Source organism: Musa acuminata, chromosome BXJ2-7, assembly GCF_036884655.1.
Source record: "Musa acuminata AAA Group cultivar baxijiao chromosome BXJ2-7, Cavendish_Baxijiao_AAA, whole genome shotgun sequence".
NCBI classification, from domain to species: Eukaryota; Viridiplantae; Streptophyta; class Magnoliopsida; order Zingiberales; family Musaceae; genus Musa; species Musa acuminata.
Genome location: NC_088344.1, coordinates 7748120 through 7771815, shown reverse-complemented (window position 1 = coordinate 7771815; position 23696 = coordinate 7748120). Strand labels below are relative to the sequence as shown.

Here is a 23696-nt window from a genome sequence, read left to right as displayed (position 1 = left end):
AAAAGATTTGTTTAGTAGATACTTATCTCTAACTGTTTGACCGATTTGATATCTATAGTCAAACTAAATCAACCTTCACTATCAAGATACAAAAAATATTTACGTTATTTATTGATTTTAACTGCTAATGTATATACGCTGTGTTGTATCAAGAGCTTTCTCATCATATTTGTCCTCTCACGGATCGTGTCACATGGGCCCCACGGATCTGACCTATAGGCCTTATGCAAGAAAGCCACATAGGATGAGAGAAACGTTTTGGGAGAAATTGTTGGCACGTATAGGTGATTCTTCTTCCAATTGAATTAACAGTCGAATCCACGTACGATCCAATTGGTTGTATTCACATGGTTGAATGATTCTTTTCTAATTCAATAGCTTAACGGATATTGTTTTTAGCATCCGTACCTTTATAAGAGGTGGCGTCTCTTATCCAGCGTTCGCTCTGGGTCAAGCCGACGAGAACTCGGTCGCAGTCATGGGCGGCGGAAGTCGTCCCTCCGATCATCTTCCTCCTGGTATACTTCTATCTCACTCCTTTGTCCTTCACCATACCCTCCGTGATCGATTCGTGTTTTTTCTTGATCTCGATCTTGCCGCAGAACTGGCAGACGAGGGCGAGACTTCCTCCACCTCGTCCTCGATCTTTGACTACCATCCGGACGATTTACCACTCTCCGTCTCCTCCGGGATCACGGAATCCATCACCGACACCTCGGAAGAGGAATCCGCCGCTGGGGACAATCGGCGATGGTGCAAGGCTTACTTCGACGTCCTGCGGTCTTATCGCAACTCCGACGAGCGCGCCGGTGTCCTCCGAGACGCCAAAGATCTTATCTTGAGGCATGTTTGTTTGCCTTTTTTCTCTCGTACTCGGTGAATTATGTGCACTAATTGGTTGGTTGGTTTTGATCTCCGTTAGGCATAAGCCCGGAGACTGGATCGAAGAGGTCGGCGGCACGACGGCCGGCGACTACGAAGTCCCCGACGCCATAACCCTTCTCCTGGTTGGGCCGAGGGGCTCCGGAAAGAGTACCCTCGTCAATAGGATTACAAGGGTCTTTGACGATGATTTTTCGGCGCCCGACAGGGCACAGGTGTCCCGTGAGCACCCTTCTTTTCCCAATTTCTCCATTGTCTCCATATGATTCACGATGCAAAGTGTAGAAGCTTGCAGATAATTTGTCACGATTGGAATTCTTGTATGCTTGCAGATAATTTGTCAGCGACTGGAGGGACCTGCTTCCTGCAGGAATACATGATTCCGAGGAAATCAAAGTCGCTTTGCGTTTATGATACTCGTAGTTTATCCACAAACCTACCGCACAACTTTCGATTGCTCCAACGTTGGATGACCCGTGGTGTCAGCCATGGAGAGATGGTGATCAGGTGACATTGTGGTTTTTGAATGCATCTTCTGTATCGATTATACTTGTCATTCTAATTCCTATTATAAAGTTGTCATTTTTTAGAATTAGTTCAGATGTATTCTCTAGGAATGCTCTAAAAGAAGTTCATTGTCTAGGAAGATCCAATTTAGATTCCAAAATCTCAAATGAGCTGTGAAATTGATGATAACCGCCATGAATACAAGTTTTGTTCCTCTTGATTCTGCATTTTGTTCTGTAATCCGTGACTTTGACAAACCTGCAGATGGCTCTTATACTAGTTTTAGGATGTCTTTCTTCCTTGTGACAGGGATTCAGATGATTTTGTAACGAGGAAGAACATAAAGTCTATGAGACGACAAGGCCTATTGAGCCCGTGCAAGAGGAGGATAGTGAACTTTGTCATATTTGTTGTTGATGGATTGTCTGTTTTGAAATCGATGGATGCGAAGGATGACCAGTACAATGAAATTCTTTTTGAAACATTCACTTATCCATTCTTGTCATTTAAAGGTATGGATTTCAGATGTTATTTGTACCTGTAACCTCAATATGAATTTGTAAGAGTTCTAAAGTGTATAATTTTGCAGATAACAAGCCAGCTGTTGTGGTCACCCATGGAGATGAATTGTCACTTAGTGAGCGTGCTATTATCCGTACTCGTTTGGGCGAGCTGTTGGGAATTCCTCCGATTAAACAAATCTTTGACATCCCAGGTGACACAAACTGATATGTACTGTTCCTACACAAATAACGTGTGCACTTGATTTTGTGCAATTAAATGGAAACCATGAATGCAGGCACAAGTGAGTTTGACACTGAGTTGGCCATAGTGGACATGTTGCGTTATTCCATTGAACATGCTGACAGGAACCTTGCTTTTAATCAGAGTTACTTATTTGAGGTTTGGATTCTTTTCTTCTGCAAACAACTAGGTCTTTTTGGGAATTACGTCATTCCATATTGTCTGGATATCTTTTACTATAATGTTTATAGCATAGTACTTTTTGTTCACATTATAATGATTCTCTTCCTTAATTTTCAATAGAACAGCTTTTTATGAAGTTCTTAAGTACCTGTTGTTCATATCCCTAAAGTTTATCAGAACCTATATAATTGTGGTTCCTTTCTGTGCCTGAATTGATGGCTGCTGCTTTTATCTATTAAATTTGGTCATGGAAATGCTTCCAATCATATTCCACTGTATTTGATTTTTTTGGTCGCACGATTCTATTTGTGACAATTGATTCTTGTCGGACGTGAATTTCTCTACTTTGCTATTGTTCTATGTGCGTTCAGTAGACATGTCAATATGGTCACAGATTATTGGCAATTGACATTACACTTCCCCGAGGACTCACATGTAGATAATTTAACTATCAATGCTCAACCAATGATGACTAGTTTCTTTTTTCTTCTCTTTGAACAATAAGATATTCACATTTAAGATGGCATTGTGAGATTAAATTCTAGGGGGTTCATTCTCATCATTTATGCAGATAGTACAGACATTGATGTTCCTATTTGCTCCTTATGAAAGTAGCATGAGCGCAGAATAAGAAGGCAGGACAGAAACATGTTTGGTCAACTCCTCCTACATACTTCTTAAAAATTCCATAAGTGGGTAAATGCAATTTTCTAGTTTGTGGAACTCTGTAATCTTGGGATGGAGTCTGATGCATGCTCCTTAACTTGGAAAGGAGGATGAAGCATGCTTCTGAGAGCAACATGCTGTATTTGAAACTAAATTAGTGGACAGAAATCAAGAATTTTATGAGGCAGTTTGTGAGACACTGGTGACATTAATGCTAAGACAATAGACATATGCTCTTGAAAAAACTCTGACCTATACCGATTGGATATAACAGCATATTTTTTTATGGACAGGAGATTAAAAAAACAAATAAATTATGTGAATGGAATAAGTAGCCAGGAGAAACCTCGATTTCCTCTATATAAGAAGATTCTTAAGAGACTGTATCATATTACTAGCACTTAAAATGGATAATGTTAAGGATTATGGAGATTTTTCAACTTTTTAAATTTGTAGTCCACTACATCAGAATTGAAGTGTTCATACTTCATATTACATCCATTTATTTATTTCATTGTTGGATTACATTATATAAGTCTATATGATAACGCTTATGCATATGGATGAATGACTTTTATCGTTGTTGTTGCTTTTAATATTTTACTGATAATGGATGCAAAACTCTGTTATGGAAGAACTTGAATGACTTCTCTTCTACCGGTTTCTCTGGGACTAGTTTTGACATTCTTATAAATCATCAATCATCACTCAATCTTGTTGAATGTTGTTGTAGGGCCAGAGGATCTTTCACTGGATAATGGAGAGGCTACAGGATTATGATGTGATATTAGAAGTTGTCATCATCTCCTTGTGCATCATCATACTTTGTTTGCGTGGAATTGAAAATCTCATATGATGCCAGCATCCTTGTTGCCAATTCTATGACACATCTTTTGGTATCAAAGACCCTGTGTACATAAGTTTTTTCCTAGTTTTTATACGCACAATAAAAGGAGAGACTTTTTAAATGTGAGATTTTGTCAAATCTCTCAGTTACAAGTCTTATTATCCAAATATGTTAAACGGACATCGTAAAGTCTCTGGAGTCATATTATAGCATCTGATTAATTAGTCATTGAGGAATGTTAAATTCGAAAACTTGTGGATCTTTTTCCATGCGCACAGATACTCTGCTTTCATCTATTTATTTAGTTTAAAAGTTGTCTTGTTTCCTTAAATATATATAATGTGTGTATACCCTTCAAAACCTAGGCTAAACAGAAGGAACCAATCAAGAGCCAACTTCCTCAATCCTGTGTAAACCACCCCACACTTGTATAGTTGCAGTTATTTTTGTGCTGATGGTTGGTACCATTGCCAGTGTCTAAGAAGAGGATTTTGTTGTGTGAAGGAAAAAAAAACTCCATGATTTACTAAGCTAATTTATGTGATTCCAGTGGAAATGATCAGCTTATTAGCGAGTGTACTGATAATATATCAAAATTCCACACAGATTAGATAGCCCAACCTGCAAGAAACCATATTATATGACTTCTCAGTCTGTGCAGAGTTGTTTAGTTAGGCTTTAGATTCATCTGCTGTTCCTTGATCCTGTTTTTGTTTATTGATTTGTGTTTCTTCGGCGTGGCTTGGGCACATCAAATCCATCAAAGAAGAGAAGGAACCGACGCACAGGACGTCGATTGAGGCTATGAATCCCTCGATCCATGGGAATTGATTGTGTTATTAAATTCATATTGGATATTTTTGTTGGTGGATTTTAGATCTATTCGTTTTTGATAAATTGTTATTGATTTATATTATATAATATTTTTGGCTACCCTGCGAATTGTTTTGTATATTGACTTTATGGAATTTATTAGAATCAGATTGTTTGAGAAAAATGTTTTTTGTTATAAAAAATGAAGCCCATTATTTCAAGATAACCCGTTGGCCACGTATGCCGCTATGTTGTCACCGTTTGATTAGAGCAACATATCATCGGACGGTCCGTATTAAACTGCTCTCTTTTAAACGCCCAAACCCTAAAAATTCTGCAGCTTCCCTCTGCGATCATCCAGTCTTCCTCCGGCGCCTCCATCTCCTCTCCCGAACGCGGCTACGAGCCCGCCCCCCGCCCCCCGCCTCTCCCTTTCTCCTGATCGAGCATCGCAGCCGGCAGTCTTTTTCTTCCTCTCTTTATTTTCAAGGTAGTCACCAATCTCTCACCGATCTCTCTCCAGACGATCGCATTCGTGCGATCCGAGACGAAAAGTCCCTCGAATCGGAAATTGCGACCTGGGCGGTGGTTTCAAGGGAAACGACCCTGACAACCATGTCCGGAGAATCACGACCTCCCTCTTCTCGTCCTTCCTCGATCTCGTCGGTTGACGGCCATCTATGGTGTCGCCGGTATGATAGGATGGCTGCTGCGAAGGTTTAGTTAGTAATAGGCTGATGTGGAGATGTATTTCTCCATCCTTATCAGGGGACGAGAATCGCAAGTCCTGTTCACGCTACATGGTCATGAGTCTCGTTCTGTTTAGGTTTCGGCTGATCTGATCAACCCTAGCTAATTTTTGCGGAATTGGATTGTCGATCTGTTAAGTCGGCTGCTGGATTGATTGATCCACCTGAGCGTCAGCTAATTTCAGCTGAGTCCTGCTGAAAGTGTACAATCATTGGCATGTTCGTGTTGGTTGGCTTTGATTCATAGGTTGGTGGATTGAGATCATCTCGAGTTTGCTCGGAGAACTATTTTTCCTGGCACTTGCTGAATCTTGCATGTTTTATGTTTTTTCTTTACTCATATTAACCCTTCCCGATGCACTTCTATATATGCGCACAGGATTGTATATATGCAGACAGATCTGTGCTCATAAATGAATGCTGTGTTTCATGGATGAATCCCACAGATGCAGACTACTAGTACACAATAGAGGCTGGTTACAACATGGACAAACTGGTTAGTGGGCATGGTGTTTGAACTGAAACATATATCCGTGAATTCCTTTTGCTACATCTTAGCCAAATGATGTTGCAGAGAAGTTGGTGTCAGTGAAGCAATTTTCTAGATGTTCTGGTCGTTTTTCTCATTTGTACCGAAAGATAACAGACAGCATAGTTGCAGATGGCAAAATATCTGATACAGTAGGCAATTATCGCTTGTAATTTGATTTAGTTATTTATCTGCTGAGGTGAATCCTGTCCTTGCTTATTTAATCATATTTTATTCTTTTCTCCTATTTTGTGCCACCAGTGTTCTATCTCCATATTCTGATTAGTGGTTTTGTATTGCAAAAAAGAAATATGGTTGTCTTGGGTGTTGTGTGTTGCACTTTTGTTTATTCTGATATGCAGTAATCAGTTGCTGTTGTCAGGCTGCAGGAGAATGGCAGGAGGATTCAGAGTGCTTCATCTAGTTAGACCATTTTTGGCTTTCTTGCCTGAAGTTCAGAGTGCTGATCGTAAGATTCCATTCAGGGAAAAGGTTATCTACACTGTTATCTCGCTCTTTATATTTCTGGTCTGCAGCCAACTTCCACTTTATGGCATACACTCAACCACGGGAGCAGATCCTTTTTACTGGATGCGTGTTATTCTCGCATCAAATCGTGGAACCGTTATGGAGCTTGGAATTACTCCAATTGTGACTTCAGGATTGGTGATGCAGCTTCTGGTTGGTTCCAAGATCATTGAAGTCGACAACAGTGTACGAGAGGATCGTGCTCTTTTGTAAGTGTTCCTTATGTAAATATTTTCTCTTATTAGAAACTTTTGCAACTTGGATTTGCATAGAATAGTGGTGAAACCTTGTAGATTGTGTTGTGTTACTTTTAGATGAACACTCAAGTACTTTGCTTCAACATTGCATAATAAATATTGAATGTGTAATCACCAAATTTGACATAACTTTCTGTGTTAGACTATCCTATAAGAGGATGCATTGGTTACAGCTGCTTTTATAAGTAAGAAATCCCGTTCTTTTCCAAGATTATTATTAATGCAGTTGAAGATAGCCAAGTGGTGCATAGAAAAATGCTTGCCATAATGAATTTTGTTTTCTTTTCCAGAAATGGTGCACAAAAATTACTCGGCATTCTAATTGCTATTGGAGAGGCAGTTGCATATGTTCTATCTGGGATGTATGGCAGTGTCAGTCAACTAGGAACTGGGAATGCTATTCTTATTATACTTCAGCTTTTCTTCGCAGGCATCATTGTCATCTGTTTGGATGAACTTCTCCAGAAAGGATATGGTCTAGGATCTGGTATTTCTTTGTTCATTGCTACCAATATCTGGTAAGTTCATGAACCTTTTCCCTTGTTACCTTCATTTACTGGTCCTGTTATTTATTTTCTCATTCTGCAGTGAAAATATCATTTGGAAGGCATTTAGCCCAACAACCATCAACAGTGGGCGTGGTGCCGAATTTGAAGGTGCTGTGATCGCCTTATTCCACCTACTGATAACTCGTACAGATAAAGTTCGTGCTCTTCGTGAGGCTTTCTACCGACAAAATCTTCCAAATGTGACCAACTTGCTTGCTACAGTTCTGGTCTTTCTCATAGTTATATATTTCCAAGGGTTTCGTGTTGTGTTGCCTGTGAGGTCAAAGAATGCCCGTGGACAGCAAGGCTCTTACCCTATCAAGTTGTTTTACACCTCTAATATGCCCATAATTTTGCAGTCAGCTCTTGTCTCCAACCTGTACTTCATCTCCCAGGTATACCTTCTCATAATATAGCTGTAGGATATCTTATTATTCAATCTAACCTGTTCGATGTCAACTAAAGTTGTTGTACAGGAGGTACAGTGGAAATTTCCTTGTAAATCTTCTGGGTAAATGGAAGGAATCCGAGTATTCTGGTCAATCCATCCCTGTAGGGGGTATAGCTTACTATATTACAGCACCATCAAGGTGGTTAAATCTCTCTCTCTCTCTCTCTCCACACACACACACACACACACACACACCCCTCCTCCTCACAATCTGATATTGTGCAATATGTTTTTTTGTCTTTATTTTTGAATCATATCGTATCATGCAGCTTGGCGGATATGGCAGCAAATCCATTCCATGCACTTTTCTATATAGTTTTCATGCTCTCAGCTTGTGCACTTTTCTCCAAAACTTGGATAGAAGTCTCTGGATCATCTGCAAGGGATGTGGCCAAACAGCTTAAGGTAGAATTACAACATCATGTTTCGATTACATTCATTTACTGCTTGACATCCTTTATGAGCTAGCTGCTGAAGAACCTGAAACCAAGTACATAAATGCTAATTGGACCACTACGTACCAACCAGTATTTTTCAGTTTGTCTAAGTACTAGTATCAAAACATATGGCTCGAGGCCTGTTATAATACTTCTAGTATGGTTTTTTTTATTGTTTTACACATTGGTAACACACTGTACACTACTTCTATTATGGGTTTTATTATTTTACTCAGTGGTAACACACTGCACGAAGTAGATTTATCATCTGGTTTTGTGATTTCGTACCAGTTCGGGTTAACTGGTATCAAATCAATATTTAAATAGCCTAAAACTGCATCAAAGAATTATTGTTCACAACTGCTGTTAAAAGTAACGAGGATTGACAGAATGATCTCGGCAAGCGTCAAGTTTCAATGAATTAAATACACAAATATATAGTAGAGCTCATTATAGGTATATACCTTGCAAAAGGTTGTGTGATAACTTCTTAAAATATGGATGGACGGGTCATAGAAGGAGTCATGGTAATGTGACATGGATGGTTGGACCAGAATTTAGACTGAAGAGACCTCAATATGGGCTAGCCTAGTACTGCTGTTGCCTGCTCATTGTCACATCTCATTGTCATTGACATTGTGGCCAGGTCCATTTCCATGTGGAGTTGTGTCCTAACACACTGTTGCTTCTTCCAATCAGGGATCAATTTGTCCAATCTAGTTTGATTTTCTGATCGGCAGCTAAACTGTTTCAGGGTGTGCTCTGGACAGTCCAGGATTGTACACTTTCTTTTGTTGTTTTAAACAGATATGGAGATGGGTAGCCAATTTATTGATTCCCTTGCATGTGGTTGCTCAGTTTTGGTGCAATCTGTCAAATATCATGCTTGTCTTAACTTGGGCTTCTATATTTGTCATTAATTGCACTTGATACTCAATAAACTTCTTCCAACATTATCCCTTGAACAAGTACAATTCTCTGAACATGATGCTTTGTGTAGCAGTGTCATCCATTAGATAACAATTCTCCATAAAACTCAATTTTGTTGCTGCCTAAAAGCTCATCCAATCACTCTCATCATCCTTTTATGTTTTAGAACTTGCCACTTTTCTCAAATTGACTTTCCTTTTTCTATTTAACTTGGGGATATGAACCAACCAGACTATGCTTTTGATTTTTGTCCTTTCTCACTGCCAAAAGATAGCTACATCAGGTTTCTTTGGTTTTTGCTCCTGTTCTATGTAGAGCTTTAATTACTTGAGCAACTGTCTCTAGAATACCGATACTCAATCTCATTGGTGAAACTTGATCTCTAATCACTCAACATCTAAGCAACAAATGGATGCTACTGCCATTATAGCCATCTAAGCAACTGTACATAGATGATAATTCAGAATTGGAAGCGGTATAAAATTTTGAAGTCTAATGTCATGTCTCTGGAGTTCTAACTTGGTTCCTGACCTTGGTTTTACACAGGAACAACAAATGGTAATGCCCGGCCATCGAGAATCAAATTTGCAGAAGGAACTGAACAGGTACATCCCAACTGCAGCAGCTTTTGGTGGCATGTGCATTGGTGCATTGACTGTTCTAGCAGATTTTATGGGCGCAATTGGTTCTGGAACCGGAATCCTGCTTGCTGTTACGATCATATATCAATACTTTGAGACCTTTGAGAAGGAGAGAGCTAGCGAGCTCGGGTTCTTTGGCCTCTGATCTGAAAGGTTTTATACTCGATGCTTCGTGGCCCTTACAGCTTTCAGCACAGTTTTCTTCAGTTAGTTAATCTTAGTCACAAGTCTAGTGCTACGTAACGGAAGTGTAAGCTGTTTGCAAATCTTCCTTCGGCCAATCAAAGAGCATTCTAGTCCGTAAATGTAACACTAGTGATGGATAGACCATCTACTACTTGAATAATATTATTGCCAGCTTACTTCGCTTGAATCACCTTCGTTTCTTGTATGTTTGATGTCAATTTATGCTTTAACCTGTTTCTTGTAAGTTGATAAATTTGTCCACAAATTTATCAATGTGGCTTGTGTCTGTTGTTTGCGCATATGTTTTTACATCAGTTCGATGTGGTATTATCACCTTGTCGATCCTAATCCCATATGTTGTTTGGGTTTGGATTTCACTTCAATTCACTTGCCCAGGTTTCCTGGTTCTCATCATGTCACAGGAGTTGTATTCATGATCGGTACGGAGCATGGGATGATCAGCATTTTTTATTGTTTTGTGACGGTTGTGATGTGTTTTATCTTATTCCGCAGGAATTGTATTCATGATTTGTACGTGGCGTGGGAGGTCTTCTCTCATGGTCTTAATTTGATGGTGATCAATCTCAACCACATACTAAATCCGAATGCCTTCGACCGCTATTCTAATAGTTATTGGATTAATGTCGATAGAAAAATTTATTCAAGTATTTACGAATATGCCAATCTTAAGATCTGAGAATTGCGCATCGATCGGACGGTACACGACGAACTGTACTTTCTTTAACAACCGAACCCCATCTCGATAACACGACACCCTTCTCCTCTGCTCGGGTGACTCTTCTCCAGCGACGAGCAGTCTTCTTCTGATCGCACCGCGTTGCAGACAGTCTCTCTCACTCTTGCCTTCTCCGGTAAGCCCCGATCTTAAATTACCTGACAATTGCAATGTGGTTTTCCTTTTTTCTTCACCACGTCTTCCCCGCACCTCCTTCTATCACCGCTGTCGCCTCCTCCCCTATCAACCTCCTTCTTGCATCTCTAGATTCGAGATGGAAAGATCGATCGGGCGACGGCCGGTGTAGATGCCATGGAGGAGGTGGCGGCGGCAGTAGTGGAGGGTGAGAACATGAGGGCTAGCAGAGGTTGTGGTGGTGGAAGGGGAAGGGCCCGGCGATAGGAGCTGACGGTGAAGGGAGGAAGAGGGAGCGATGGGTTCTGGTGGCCGACGACGTGGTTGTTGTGGGAGGGGAGCGGAGGAGATGAGCAGACGAGGAAGGAAAAAAAGAAAAAAAGAAAAGAAGGTGAATAAGAAAAGGGAAAAAATATATTAGTATTTTTACCCGGAGCAGGCCACGTCAGTCCACCCACAACAGCTTTCTGTTAAAACTTTATAAAACGCGAGGGAAACGGGGTTTGCTCCGTTTACTACACGTTCTCCATTAGTTTGCCATGAATCCTTATGGAACTTCCAGAAATAACTAAGCCATCTTAAAGTTGAATGTGTTGAACCACTGAAATAATATAATTAATTGATGTGAGTACACGAATTAACTATTGACAAATTTCAGAAATATGTCAAACTAGACGCAGGCATGTGATAGCCTTTGTATTTAGTTACTTAATATGGTTCTCATAATAAATGCTTCAAATGATGAGGAAGATGCAAAATAGGAAGTAACTAGAGAAGGATTCGAGGTAATAGTAGATGGGCAAAAAGCGTCAGTTGTGAGTCATTTGGTAAATATCATAATGAAATGGATACATGGAAATATAAACATGTGCATGTATAAATATGTGTTTAATACATATTTATGTTGATATAATTATGAATTTGGTTTTGTACCTTTTTCATTGGGACTTTCCTGTGTAAAGTATAATTGCTGTTAATCACTTTGGTTAACAAAACAATGAAAACCAATTTAGCAGTTTGAATGTTATACCAACAGGTTGATGGCTGTGCCCTCAAATCAATGTAGCATTATGACTTGTTGTCTTCTTATTGTTAGGTTGGTTGTTTTATATTGTCACCAAATCAGGTTGGCTTAATCTCACTCTGCCTCATTTCACTTGCATACAAGAATGCACAGAGGTGCAGATACTCGGAATGTACAGGAAATCTGCATGTATGTTTATACATATTTACATCTGAAGATATGTTATATATAATTGAAATGCAAACATTTAATTGATATAGGTCTTGAGAATTGAAATTTCAATCCTCTAATGTTATAGATGGCATATGACTTTATTTTTTCTAAATGAGATATGCTAGCTGACTTCAGGTTCTATATTATTGATATTTGGTCATGTATACTGTGGCTGCAATTCTTTCTGAAGGATATTAACTCGCACTGTTTTATCTTTTGACATAATAGTAGTAATTTATATACCCTTGCATAGACATACATAAATGGTGTACAATTACTTTAGTGCCTATATTAATAAATAGCTTGTAATTAACATTGGCCTTCAATAGATCACTTGAACAAGCTTTTACTTTTGAAAGTTAAATGTTGCTTCCTATTGGTTGTGTAGGTCCCTTGTCATGGAGTGCTTAAAGACAAACTTTATAAGGTGAAGTATCTTTTACTGAAATAACTAGCTTATAGAAGTCATATTTTTTTCTATCTTCTTTTAGGCAAGTAATTAAAGTCAGTGTTTGAACACTCTATTCTTTCATTAAAAATGTAAAAATGGACAGCATGCATCTACTTTATAGTGCTTCATAATAGTAAACTAAATCAGTCTAAATCGATTCAGTAATATTTGACATAGTTTACTTTATTAATTTTGGTTTTTAGAATGGTTATCAATTTCATTGAATCATTCTACTGATTCCATTTTTATTGGCTTGGTGTGTGTATTTGTTGCACTGAAGAAAGTTGGAGCTGGTGCAAAATCACACAGTTCTATGTAATCCATCAGATAGATTATGGACAGTCCCAAGAAGACTGGCATATTCACGTCAGTGTTCTGCTTGTTATCGAGAATGTCATGCATATTTTAGTAAGATATACCCTGCAAAATCATGCTTTTATGGACGTAAATCTTCAAGGGCCTTTTCCATAAGCTTGGGTGAGGAGCCTTCCTCGTTATCAGAGGTAGAAAACATAAGTGATATTGATGACACTGTGCCAACTGATTCTTCTGAGGAGGTCTTGCCACAAAAGTTGAAGTCTGATGAGGTATTTAATCTGTATATCATCTTTCCTTTTAATGAGAATAAATGTCTAACTGATGTTTTCTACTCTTCTCGTTAGCTACATTATCTTCCCTCTTTCAGGCAACTAAATGCAAGGCTAGTCTCCATGCTGGTCAAGGTTCAAGACTCTATCTAATTTAAAACCCTAATGGATGATTCCTTTAATAATGAATACTAACATGACCAGGAAACAAATCAAACACAATCTTAATTCTTACATACTGGACTCATACATAAGTGGATAGTTGGTTCTCTGAGGCATGTTTACTTTATAATAATTAGGTAGTCCTATGTATAAGCTATTTTCAAATCCATATGTCAATGATCTCAACTTTTTATAATAATATAAAGGATAAAATATGTGCCTCCTTTATGCCTTGACTCTAAAGCTTAACCATTATCTTTCCATGAATTTTGGCACAATTTTCACATATAAATCACTTATTTGTTACTGATTTAATAAGTTGAACATAATTTTTCAATTTTTCTGGGTTTTTAATTAAATATTTTTTTTGCCCCATGTTATGGACTCTTTAGTGCAGTTTAAAAGAAGAAAAAGAAAAGCAGTAGAACTTACCTAACAGAGGGGAAGGAGCTCTTCGAATCTTTAATGCTGGTCTTCCCTTACCTCAATCAGCCCTCCTGTTTCCGTCACAGTTCACTTTTGACTTAGTATTTCAGCAGTTGTTCCATAATTGGTGAATGGAAGAGTACCCTGCATAATGTATTATCAACTAATATCCAATTTTAAGCATTAACAATTCACTAGGTTTGTAATTGATTATATTATGTCTAATTTATTGAACATCTTATCCACTTGCAAATTGCAATCTCTTCATCTCAAGTAGCAACTGCTATTTACCTGATTGCAGTGATGATGTTATTCTTTTTTAACCAACAAGTATACATACTATAAAAATTGTACCACCACCCATTACTATTTTGTTATCTACCCTCATTATATGTATGTAATTGTAACTTCTCTGCTATTAGCTTGCTTCATAAAATATATGAATTTTTATGCACATGGCATATTTTAAGTGGTTATGACAAATTATGCTATTGACTGACAGTTGAAGGCACTGCTGGTTGACACTGAAAGAAAAAAGCTTTTGAAGAAACTCAGCGAAGCTAATCAATACAACAGATTTCTCAAAAGACAGGTCTTAACGAATTATTTGTTCTGTTCTTGTTGTATAACACAGCATCAATATAAAGCCTTAGAATCCAAGATTCAAAATTCAAGCATAAAATTTGATGCATATATCAACTTTATCCTAATAGTCCATTATTCCAGTTTAATGCCAAAGTATCTATTTAATGAGAAATCTTCAATTTTGATGGTTAATTTATATCTGAACTATGGATACTGTTAATAATATTGAATGTGGCTCTACAGATTTGCAATTGTTGAAAGGGGATTTTTGATGTTTTTTAGTTGGTTCTTCATTATACAGTTCACATTTGTTGAAAAGGACTTTCAAAGGCTTTATTATTGGTTTTTGGATGATGCTCATTGGAGCACAGCTGTATTGCTCTTGGTTAGTTAAGTACCTTCTTTTGGTTACAGTTTGTTTAGATATAAAGCATGTCAGCAGCTAGTATATCTTGGACCACTGTGGGGACGAGTGGGATGACAAAGTGATCTTGATGGCACTTAGTTTGAATATTTATGTTGCCATGGACACTTTACTGAGCATAATTATAAGAAAAGATCCATGTAGCTTGTCTCTAAACGGTTAGGATTTATGGTTTGATATTGATGATGATGGTTCTCAAAATTTGATATTTCTCTGACTGCCAATATAATTATAATGGATTGGTTTAAATTGTTGAAACAGTATAATATGTATTTACTGATATTATCTTTTCTATGTTTTCATGATTTCAGTAATAGTCATGGAGACCTTGGGTATGTTTCAATCACTTATGACCCTTTTGTGTCTGATGCTGCAGTTGCTTATGGAAGAGGATGCAATAGCCAAGTTCAAAAATGAACTTGCTGTCTTGGAGCTTGAACTTCAGGCTAGTACATATGTTGCTTTCCAATATTTATATATGTATATATATATATATATATATGTATGTATATATACATACACATATATATATATATATACATATATATATATATATACACACACACATATATATATAACACATAGGACTCAACTAACTTGATACAGAGCCCTATCATAAATCATAAATTATATAAACAGTGCGATTTTCAATTGTAAACCCTTTGCTTACAGTCTTACACTGGAGCTGAAAGTATTGGTTTTCCTAGTACATAAAATAAAACATAGAGTTTTCAAATTCAATGAAGTTTGTAGTCCAAATTAGCCAGTAAATTGCTGAGTTAAATGATACCAAAATGAGCATCAGATGAATTCAGCAAATGTCAGGTAAAAGATTGAGTCAACTTGGAACCTGATGAGTGCAATTGTTGGTTTCAAGTATAACTCAAGTGTTTCATCACAATTTTGTATTAACCTCATATAACCATATCATTATCTATCTATATAATAAAGAGCACTTTCTCGTGCAGAATGTCTTGATGATTATGATTTACACTTGCTTTATCAGACTTTGGTTAGCTTAGCAGAAGAGATAGCTAATAGTGGGGTTCAGCCTGATTCGAGGAAGATAAATGGGAGATACATTCAATCCCATCTCCTTGCCAGATTAGAAGGTAACCTCATCCATATGCGCATGGACATTTATTCTTAATACTAGTTCATTAGTATTTTAAATTTCATAGTCCTGAATCATAATGGAAAATTTCTCAACTGTTCATCTGACCATGAAATACCATCTATCTAATTCTCCTTAGCTGGTTCCACTTATAAAACCCAATATCATCTCCTATATTCAGGTAAAATAACAAGTCTATAGATCTCCTTAAATGTAAGGAAGAATTTGAATTCTGAGAATATAAAAAACAACAAACTCTTCTCTATCAATTTCAAATGAGTTTTACCCACTATTATTTTCTAGAGGCACTTGGGTCACTGTAAAACATTTAAGCCCCTTTTTTTGAAGAAATAATAAGCAATAAAAAAGCTCAATGTTAAGGGACCCAGTTAAATATGTGATCAACCCATATCTATGTTCGCACAGAGCTGGTCGGTATGGGTTCTTTTTATTGCTTCTCTTTCTCATCATTTTGTGTACATTTTAACCATAACTTTTCTTTTGCACGAATAGCGATCCACGGAAAAGTTAAGGAGCAGATAAAGGATGTGGACACTTTGAAGTTTGAGGTTTCTTTATTCTGGGTTGGGATGGCTGAGGTAGATTCTTAAACAACAATATCCCATCATCCTATAATGATTTGGATTATGTGGCATATTCTTTAATTTACCACGTGCCTTTATGTTTCTATGCTAAAAAATATAGTTCATTATTTGAGTATTTAAAGAGTCATTGGCATTTGATTTTAATATTGCTTTCCTTAAAAATACTAAGATATGTAATGAGCAAGCATTTAGCACTCATGAAAGCAAATCAAAAGATTACTTTTTGTGAACATTCTTTTTCACAGCTGTAAAGGTTCTTTAGATTCTCTCAATTATGATGTCATAATTTCACATATCTATTTATATTGTCTTATAGTGGTTACACATTTATTAATGATATATTGTTAAAAATGCTATATTAATCAAGACATGACTGAAAAAAGAAAATGCAAAACTCAAAAATCTCAACCTGATTCATATTGAGGGTGAAAACTATATGCTGCATACTTCAGTTCGTTAATCCATTTGAATTGATCTATTTCTCTATTTACCCAGTTAATATAGAGGATGATTCCTTTCACTTGATTTCTTCAAATCAGAGTGTCCATGTTATGGGTTCCTTTGATGGTTGGACTCAAGGAGAGGAGATGTCACCAGAGTATACTGGTGACTATGCCAGATTTTCAGCTACCCTCAAACTTAGACCTGGGAGGTATACAATCTTTGGTCTTCCATTTTCTGTAAGCCAATGTGTGTGGCATGCTAACAATCTTTATTTTGGATTTAAGGTATGAGATCAAGTTCTTGGTGGATGGGGAGTGGAAACTATCTCCTGACTTCCCCACCATTGGTGAGGGAATCATGCAAAATAATTTGCTAGTTGTGGAGCAGAATAACTGAACATTGCATAATAGCCAAAATTCATAAAGTCCTCACTTTTTGTTTAATGAAGAGCTATTCTACTAGGTGCCAACGATAGCTTGTCATCCTACTCAACAGTATTTGTATTGTCTTGATATTTCAGATATGGAGCAACCTCAAAGTGATATATTGTTAAATTTTCTAGCTCTGTTGTCTGTTTGCAATTTATCAGTGCCTGTTTGCAGTTCCCAAAGGGTTTCTTGGTTTGATTATATCATCAATCCTGATTGTTAATAGCTTTTTTTTGTCCTGTAATCCTCAATCTTGTGGCAAATGCTGGATTGAATAAATTTTTGATATCTCCTTGGCAGTATATTTCTTGTCTTTCCTATAATCCTCATCCAGCTTCAAACAATTACTCAAGAGCCAGGTAAATGCTGAAGTGCAGGATGCCATCGGTTAGTTTGGAATGGGAACAGGACAGTGTTGAGATTTTGGTAAGATCAACAATAAAATTGGTCAGGCTTATTTCCAGAAATTCTAAATTATTTGCAAATCACCATCTTGGGTGATTTGATGATCATCTGATGTTGGCGTAACTACTCTTTTTGTGATTATCTGATAAATTCCTCTAGGAAAGGGAATATAGGGTGATCCACCTAAAATTGTTTTTTGAGATACACCTCATAAAGTTTAGGTTCAAGAATATAAAAGATATTATAAGGAACTCTGCGTAATGAAATTATTGACTTCAGGAATGATGACTTCAGAATAATGGAGTAACTTGTCTTTGTTAATGCCAAAACATATAGGTACAGGAAATTCAGCATGAAGGTCATCAAAGCTGTCAGTAGCCCATGCTTCGAAGGCTCTTTCTTTTCTTTTTTTTTTCCCTTCAAGTGTTTGTTTATAGCAAGTCTTAAAGACACTGACACTGTATTTATTCTTAACAATTCTGATGAACAGGTAGCTTTCATGGTTCGAATAGGCGCACATGATCGATCCACAGTCTCAAGTGGTAACGGTGTTATGCATTTAAAACTGCACTTCTTCAATGGCTCGAACAGGTTCTTTAGATTCCCCATACACGTAGTTCAGTTTTATCTTGTGCCCGTATGATATGTATAACTACAATTATTATAATGCAGAGTATTAATTTTAATAACTAAATATAGAGCACAGTTATCGATCTTTCTTGTTGAAATGAATTGATTTGGTCGTGTACATTTACTAAATGTGTGATGATACTTATCCTAAACCTGACCCTAGCACTTGTGTGCCAAATGTAGCACAACGCTAGGCTCCACTTGCTATTATCCATTACCCATCTGTTGGTGCAATCATATTATTTTACCGAGTCAGCTTAAATAGAATCAAATTATATATAGGAGAAATCTGTGCCATAGAGATGATTAGGCTTCTTCATTCTCCAACCCAACTACTTGTTTCATAGATTAGTAATACTGCCACATCTAGCTTTGAATCTCAGCAGCTGCATTTATTGGAAAAGTTTGGAAATGCTATTGTGGTTTATGATGATCTAAGGTATGCATGAGTAGTGGAGCCTGAAATGGGGATCTTTGTAAGTTACAATGTACATGTCTTACAAGAACATATCTTGTTCTATTTTAAAGCCCTAACAAATTTGATTCTGAGACTTCCTTTTTCATGTTAATAAATAATAAATGAGCAGTCATACCAAAATTAACAGTAAACGCCAATGCTAAAGCATCCAGATGATACTCCCTGTCATGTTACAATGTAATAGCATAAAGCATATGCTATTAGTGTATTGGGCATTCAGATTAAAATTAAGTTGCTAATTTTTATACAGTTAGTTTTTCTTCTGCATTGTGATGGTTGACACAATAAGTTTGCTGAATTCAGTTGTCTTTTCAATTGCTAGTTACTTTGGCAATCGAGATTAACACACCGAGTGGAGATCGTCACCAACGACTAGGGAAATCACACCGTCCCCTCCTATTGTTTCCTTCACTAACATGGAGCATTTTATTGGAGAACTGTGAGTGTTAAAGCTTTACATATCAGTGTTTTTCTTGTTATACTATCAATAAATATACACGTATTAAACAGATCAGGATGTATAAAAAAGGTATTTGTGTATTTAAAATTTGGTAAAAAACTGAAAGGGGCTGTAGAGAAAGGACATATATTTAAAATCATATATTGTAACATGATGTTTTCGGTCATGAACATACAACAGACATTGTAGAAATACTAATAGGATCTTATTTAATAAAAACAATAACAATAATATCCTTCGATAGTTCTTTTGCATGTGGGCCTTCGTGACTAGTTTGTCACTAAAGGATTCTCACATTTTTTTCATATGACCTTCAATGGTTCTTTCTCATGAAATGAGGTTTTCCCACTTGTATGATGCCATATCATATTGAGCAACCATGAGACAAGGATGTTGCAAATGAACATTAAAAATTGAAAGTAATAGAAGTAGAGAAAAAGATTGAATTATATATAGATTTATGTTCTTGTTTATCAAATAATTGATTGAATATTAACTTAAAAATAATAGTAATTTATTTATTTATAACTTGAATATGTTGTCATTTATTATTAAAGGTAAATTCAGAAAGATTCTCTTATCATATGTAAACGTATGACGAGAGAATCTTTAGAATGATAACATTTCCAAGTTATATGTAAATTATTTACTATTAATTTTTACAGTTAATATCTAAACAAATTGTTTGTAAAGCAAGAATATAAATGTATATATATTTCATTCTTTCTCTTTACTCTTATTACTTTCAATTCTCAATATTCACTTCCATCATCATTCTCCCATGGCTGTTGTTCAATATGATATGCATCATACAAGTGGGAAGTTCCTTGCGTTCTGTGTCATGAGAAAGAAGATGCACTCTATTTGAGTTCCAAACAGAGAAGTTTACACTTTAGAAGTGCTAACCATTGACTGGAGACATGCAACAAAAAAAAAATTTTAAATCCTTCAATGATGAACTAGCCATGACGGCCCACATGTGAAGGGACCATCGAAGGGTATTATTATTGTTGTTTTGTTTTTACTGAATAAGGCCCTATTAGGATGTTATAATGTCTGTTATATGTTCATGACTGAAAGCATCATTTCATAAAATGATTTTAAATGCATATGTCCTCTCTGTATCGTCCTCCTCCCGTGGTTGTTGCTTGACATGATATTCCTCATGCAAGTGGGAAATGTGGGAACTCCTTTAGTGATAAACCAGTCATGAAGTGCACATGCAAGGGGACCACTGAAGGTTGTTTGTTGGTTAATTTTATTACTATTTGTGATTATCTATTTATTGAGAATAGCACTAACTACTAAGTAAAAAAGATTTATCGGAGGCCTGAGATTAGTGACACAAAACTGCATCAGAAAGTTTCCATGATATTTGTGTTAGGTATTATGATCCCTCATCTTTTTATAAATGAATCAGATCTCTTGTGGCCGTTACTACAAGAGGCAAAGTTTCCAAGATGTGAGAATGTAACATTTTCTACATTCTCACATCTTTGGCAAGATGACTAATGGTGACTTAAGTACCAAGATGAATGATCAAGAAAGCTAACTTATAGCGAAATTTGTTTATTGGTTTGATTATCCTTGGTTAATATGGTGAAATTGAGGAGGCATTACCATGATTTTTAGGAATAGGGTTAATTTTTTGAAGGCATAGTAAAAAAAACAAAAAGGTTAGCATGGTACTTTTTAGTGGGTTCTGGCTCTGTTTTTGGTGTACAATACTATAATTGACATAACAATCCTGTTGATTGAGTGTTAGCTAGAATCTCATTAGGACAGGATCCAAATTGCTATCACTTTTATCAACTATATAAAAGTGTCACGAATGCTATCAAACTAAACATACACTTAGCTGGACTTGGCTTATGAGTTACAAATATTCAGTGGCAGCCAAAGAAAATAGAAACAAGATGTAAACTAGTTTGGTGTCCTCTTAGTGAGCCAAGTAAGCTAATATGCATCAGTTATGGGCCAATATATCCTGATATCGATTCCTATTGATGAGGATTAGAAACTTTAGTTATCTCTAGTATGTGAATTTAGATTTATATATCTGACTCAACATATCAGTTTCTAATTAAATTATGCTCATAATACATTGATACATCGTACCAACAGTATATTTCTTATGTACCATGATTTGGTATCTTCTATAGAAGCCTCATGTGCATTCATTATTTATCTCAACCTTTATATCTTGCATTGCAAAATATATATAGAAAATTTTCAGTGGTTTTCTTTACTAATGTGACCAATAAATTTTCTTTGGGTTGTTACTTTTTTTATGTTGTTTGCTAGTCTTGTCTCATGATGCTACCTCAATGAAATGCTATAAGAATGTGCACCTCTGTTACATAGTTAGATATATCCATATGTATGTATTTCTTCTTTTCTTTTGCTATCATGTTAATGTGTATCTGTACTTATTTGCAGTCTGTATATATCTTTTCTTTGCTTGTGACAACATATGTCCTTGTGATATATTTTTCTTTTTCTGTCAGGCGATCTCCTTTGCTTTTCTAATGTATGTAGAGGAATTATTGCTAAGCTAGTATTCATGATGATTTATGAGGCAAATTATTTTATGTAACATTATCTAAGATTCTAAATTGCCATGCATTGACAGAAAATGATAAACCAGGAAAAAAGATGCTTTGTATCAAGAACGTTAATCTTGTCATGAAATAATGCAAACGTTGAAGGTTTCCTTTAAAATATTAATCAGGAACTAAAGAAGAGAGAACAAGAAGGACAACTTAGAGGGGAAGGATTTCTCTCAGAGGTTAATGCCCAATTTCGTCAGGCTAGTATTTCTGGTGAATTTTCTGATCTCTGTGTTGATCCGTTTATTGATGTTATTCTTTAGTTACAGGTACACATCAGTATGTTTTAGTTGTTGAATTTTTATCTAAATAAATCCAACATTTATGCTTTTACTTATTCAGTAAAATGAAATTGAAGATTAGAAAATTTCCTTGCTGTCACACATTATTGGCATGGGCCTGTCACATCACGTACCTGCTATGCCATATCCTGCTCATGGGGACTTAATGAATCATTGCTCATGGCTGTTACCTTCCATTCAACTTTTGACAATATTAGTATGGGAATAATTCCAACACATGCACATGGGTAGTGCTGGCCGAAGGGGAGGGAAGGTACAAAGGGGAACCCATTTTGAGTTACTGCACTCTAGCATCAATTGATATGAACATGAGTTCCTGTAAGAGAACTAGAAACCCATTCCAGTCCAAAGCACTGACCATCTCTGCAACTCTGCCTCAGTCTAATTTCACAGAAAGCATTAAACCCCCTCCCAAAAAAATGCCTTCAAGCTACTGTGTGTGTCAACAAGGGTGCTTATACTTTCTAGAACTAATGAAGGTTGTTGCAATATACATTTATAGAAGTCTAACCAGTGAACCAACTTCGGCAATTATTATATATGTCAAGAAGGCTTTCCACATACGAAGTTGTTGTTGTGGTGGTTGTCATTGTAGCCCGAGACCAGCATCAAGCATCCCCACGAAGTGGATGGTTGTGCAGGTCTCTTGGTGAATTAAGCAAGGGGCCACATGAAACAAGAAAAAGAGAAAACAGTATGTTGGATGCCGAAGTTCCTATGACTTTTTAAAATAGCATGAGCCATTTGCTATATTAATGATATAGAGTCTGCAAAGTTTCATCATACAGGTTCACATCTCGAATAGACCCATTGTTATGACTTCAATCCTGATCACATACACAGCAAACAATTAATTTTTTTTATACTCATCTAAGTGTGATTCTGAAATCATCTGCAAAGAATTGTAATTGCCAATAACCGATCTGGCCCCTATTTGTGATGTGACTGTCTGAAGATTGATGCTTAGGCTAACCCCCTGCTTGAATATAACATCTGATGAATATTTTCAGTCACGATCTATATTTTCTTGAGATATTTGTCCATGTCCTGGATAACGTGATGCTCGTCTTTTCTATTTCTGGCAGTTATTATCATGGTCAACGGTGCATGCAATGTTGGCATGTTACGTATCATTCTTGCTGCATCATGGACTAGGACTTCTGATTCCGCGCAAGGTGATGAAATACAGATAGAAATATTCGTTTTTGTTTCTAGTGCCTTTGTTTCTTTTCTTTTCAGAGGAATATTTGGGCATCAATAATAGGTCATTCTCCAGTTATGAGCACTATGTTCATGCCGTCACACTTAATTCTCATACTCACTACTGGAGCAATATATGACCTGTCTGTGGTCGTTAATCTTTCTGTTGGCTCCAATGGGCAGCAGCATATGTCGTGGACACAGGTATCTGTATATAGCCTTCTTCTTGAGAACTTGATGGATTGTTGGACGACATGAAGAGCAAGAGTGTTTTTTAGCTGCTCATTTGTGTTTATGAATGGGAGGTGGTCTTATTTGCCGTTCATCAAAAATTTATGAACAATCAGCAGCTTGGTTATTATGGATCTTATCTTTACACC

The 23696-nt window shown here is 36.7% G+C and overlaps 3 protein-coding genes across 7 annotated transcripts; all 3 read left to right on the top strand.

Annotated features, from left to right (window-relative positions):
* Positions 1 to 365: 365 nt before the first annotated feature.
* LOC135616970 (uncharacterized) lies at positions 366 to 4057 on the top strand. Of its 2 annotated transcripts, none has more exons than XM_065116754.1 (8): positions 366 to 518; positions 603 to 843; positions 923 to 1104; positions 1215 to 1389; positions 1699 to 1901; positions 1979 to 2104; positions 2189 to 2292; positions 3716 to 4057. In XM_065116754.1, exons 1-8 carry the CDS (start codon positions 479 to 481, stop codon positions 3836 to 3838), a joined length of 1194 nt encoding a protein of 397 aa, XP_064972826.1. In that variant the 5' UTR covers positions 366 to 478; the 3' UTR covers positions 3839 to 4057. The 2 variants fall into 2 exon arrangements, with proteins under 2 accessions (XP_064972826.1, XP_064972827.1); XM_065116755.1 differs by having other exon boundaries at positions 389 to 518; positions 612 to 843.
* Positions 4058 to 4867: 810 nt separating this feature from the next.
* On the top strand, positions 4868 to 10085 carry LOC135616969 (uncharacterized). 2 transcript variants are annotated; one of them, XM_065116751.1, is made up of 7 exons: positions 4868 to 5132; positions 6303 to 6657; positions 6996 to 7223; positions 7294 to 7648; positions 7719 to 7843; positions 7974 to 8109; positions 9618 to 10085. In XM_065116751.1, exons 1-7 carry the CDS (start codon positions 4883 to 4885, stop codon positions 9855 to 9857), a joined length of 1689 nt encoding a protein of 562 aa, XP_064972823.1. In that variant the 5' UTR covers positions 4868 to 4882; the 3' UTR covers positions 9858 to 10085. The 2 variants fall into 2 exon arrangements, with proteins under 2 accessions (XP_064972823.1, XP_064972824.1); XM_065116752.1 differs by lacking the exon at positions 4868 to 5132 and adding an exon at positions 5208 to 5887.
* Positions 10086 to 10628: 543 nt separating this feature from the next.
* Positions 10629 to 23599, top strand: LOC103991309 (protein PTST, chloroplastic). Of its 3 annotated transcripts, XR_010488558.1 has the most exons (12): positions 10631 to 10770; positions 12395 to 12433; positions 12738 to 13044; positions 14135 to 14224; positions 15018 to 15086; positions 15648 to 15753; positions 16269 to 16354; positions 16900 to 17012; positions 18128 to 18228; positions 19068 to 19184; positions 21937 to 22027; positions 23202 to 23599. XR_010488558.1 is itself a non-coding variant. In XM_009410717.3 (9 exons), the coding sequence occupies exons 2-9, from the start codon at positions 12405 to 12407 to the stop codon at positions 17198 to 17200; spliced, it is 912 nt and encodes a 303-aa protein (XP_009408992.2). In that variant the 5' UTR covers positions 10634 to 10770; positions 12395 to 12404; the 3' UTR covers positions 17201 to 17365. The 3 variants fall into 3 exon arrangements, 2 of the variants coding, with proteins under 2 accessions (XP_064972822.1, XP_009408992.2); XM_009410717.3 differs by lacking the exons at positions 18128 to 18228; positions 19068 to 19184; positions 21937 to 22027; positions 23202 to 23599 and adding an exon at positions 17089 to 17365 and having other exon boundaries at positions 10634 to 10770; XM_065116750.1 differs by lacking the exons at positions 18128 to 18228; positions 19068 to 19184; positions 21937 to 22027; positions 23202 to 23599 and having other exon boundaries at positions 10629 to 10770; positions 16856 to 16993.
* Positions 23600 to 23696: the final 97 nt, after the last annotated feature.

What these genes read in the sequence shown, in the direction of transcription:
- LOC135616969 (XM_065116751.1), top strand. Translation starts at nt 4,883, where the DNA reads ATGCCGCTATGTTGTCACCGTTTGATTAGAGCAACATATCATCGGACG. An exon ending in TATATTACAGCACCATCAAG is followed by an intron (nt 7,844 to 7,973) that starts GTGGTTAAATCT and finishes CGTATCATGCAG; the next exon opens with CTTGGCGGATATGGCAGCAA. An exon ending in ATGTGGCCAAACAGCTTAAG is followed by an intron (nt 8,110 to 9,617) that starts GTAGAATTACAA and finishes GGTTTTACACAG; the next exon opens with GAACAACAAATGGTAATGCC.
- LOC103991309 (XM_009410717.3), top strand. Translation starts at nt 12,405, where the DNA reads ATGGAGTGCTTAAAGACAAACTTTATAAG. An exon ending in ACAGATTTCTCAAAAGACAG is followed by an intron (nt 14,225 to 15,017) that starts GTCTTAACGAAT and finishes CTGATGCTGCAG; the next exon opens with TTGCTTATGGAAGAGGATGC. An exon ending in TCTGGGTTGGGATGGCTGAG is followed by an intron (nt 16,355 to 16,899) that starts GTAGATTCTTAA and finishes TCTTCAAATCAG; the next exon opens with AGTGTCCATGTTATGGGTTC.
- LOC135616970 (XM_065116754.1), top strand. Translation starts at nt 479, where the DNA reads ATGGGCGGCGGAAGTCGTCCCTCCGATCATCTTCCTCCTG. An exon ending in CGACAGGGCACAGGTGTCCC is followed by an intron (nt 1,105 to 1,214) that starts GTGAGCACCCTT and finishes GTATGCTTGCAG; the next exon opens with ATAATTTGTCAGCGACTGGA. An exon ending in CATGGAGAGATGGTGATCAG is followed by an intron (nt 1,390 to 1,698) that starts GTGACATTGTGG and finishes TCCTTGTGACAG; the next exon opens with GGATTCAGATGATTTTGTAA.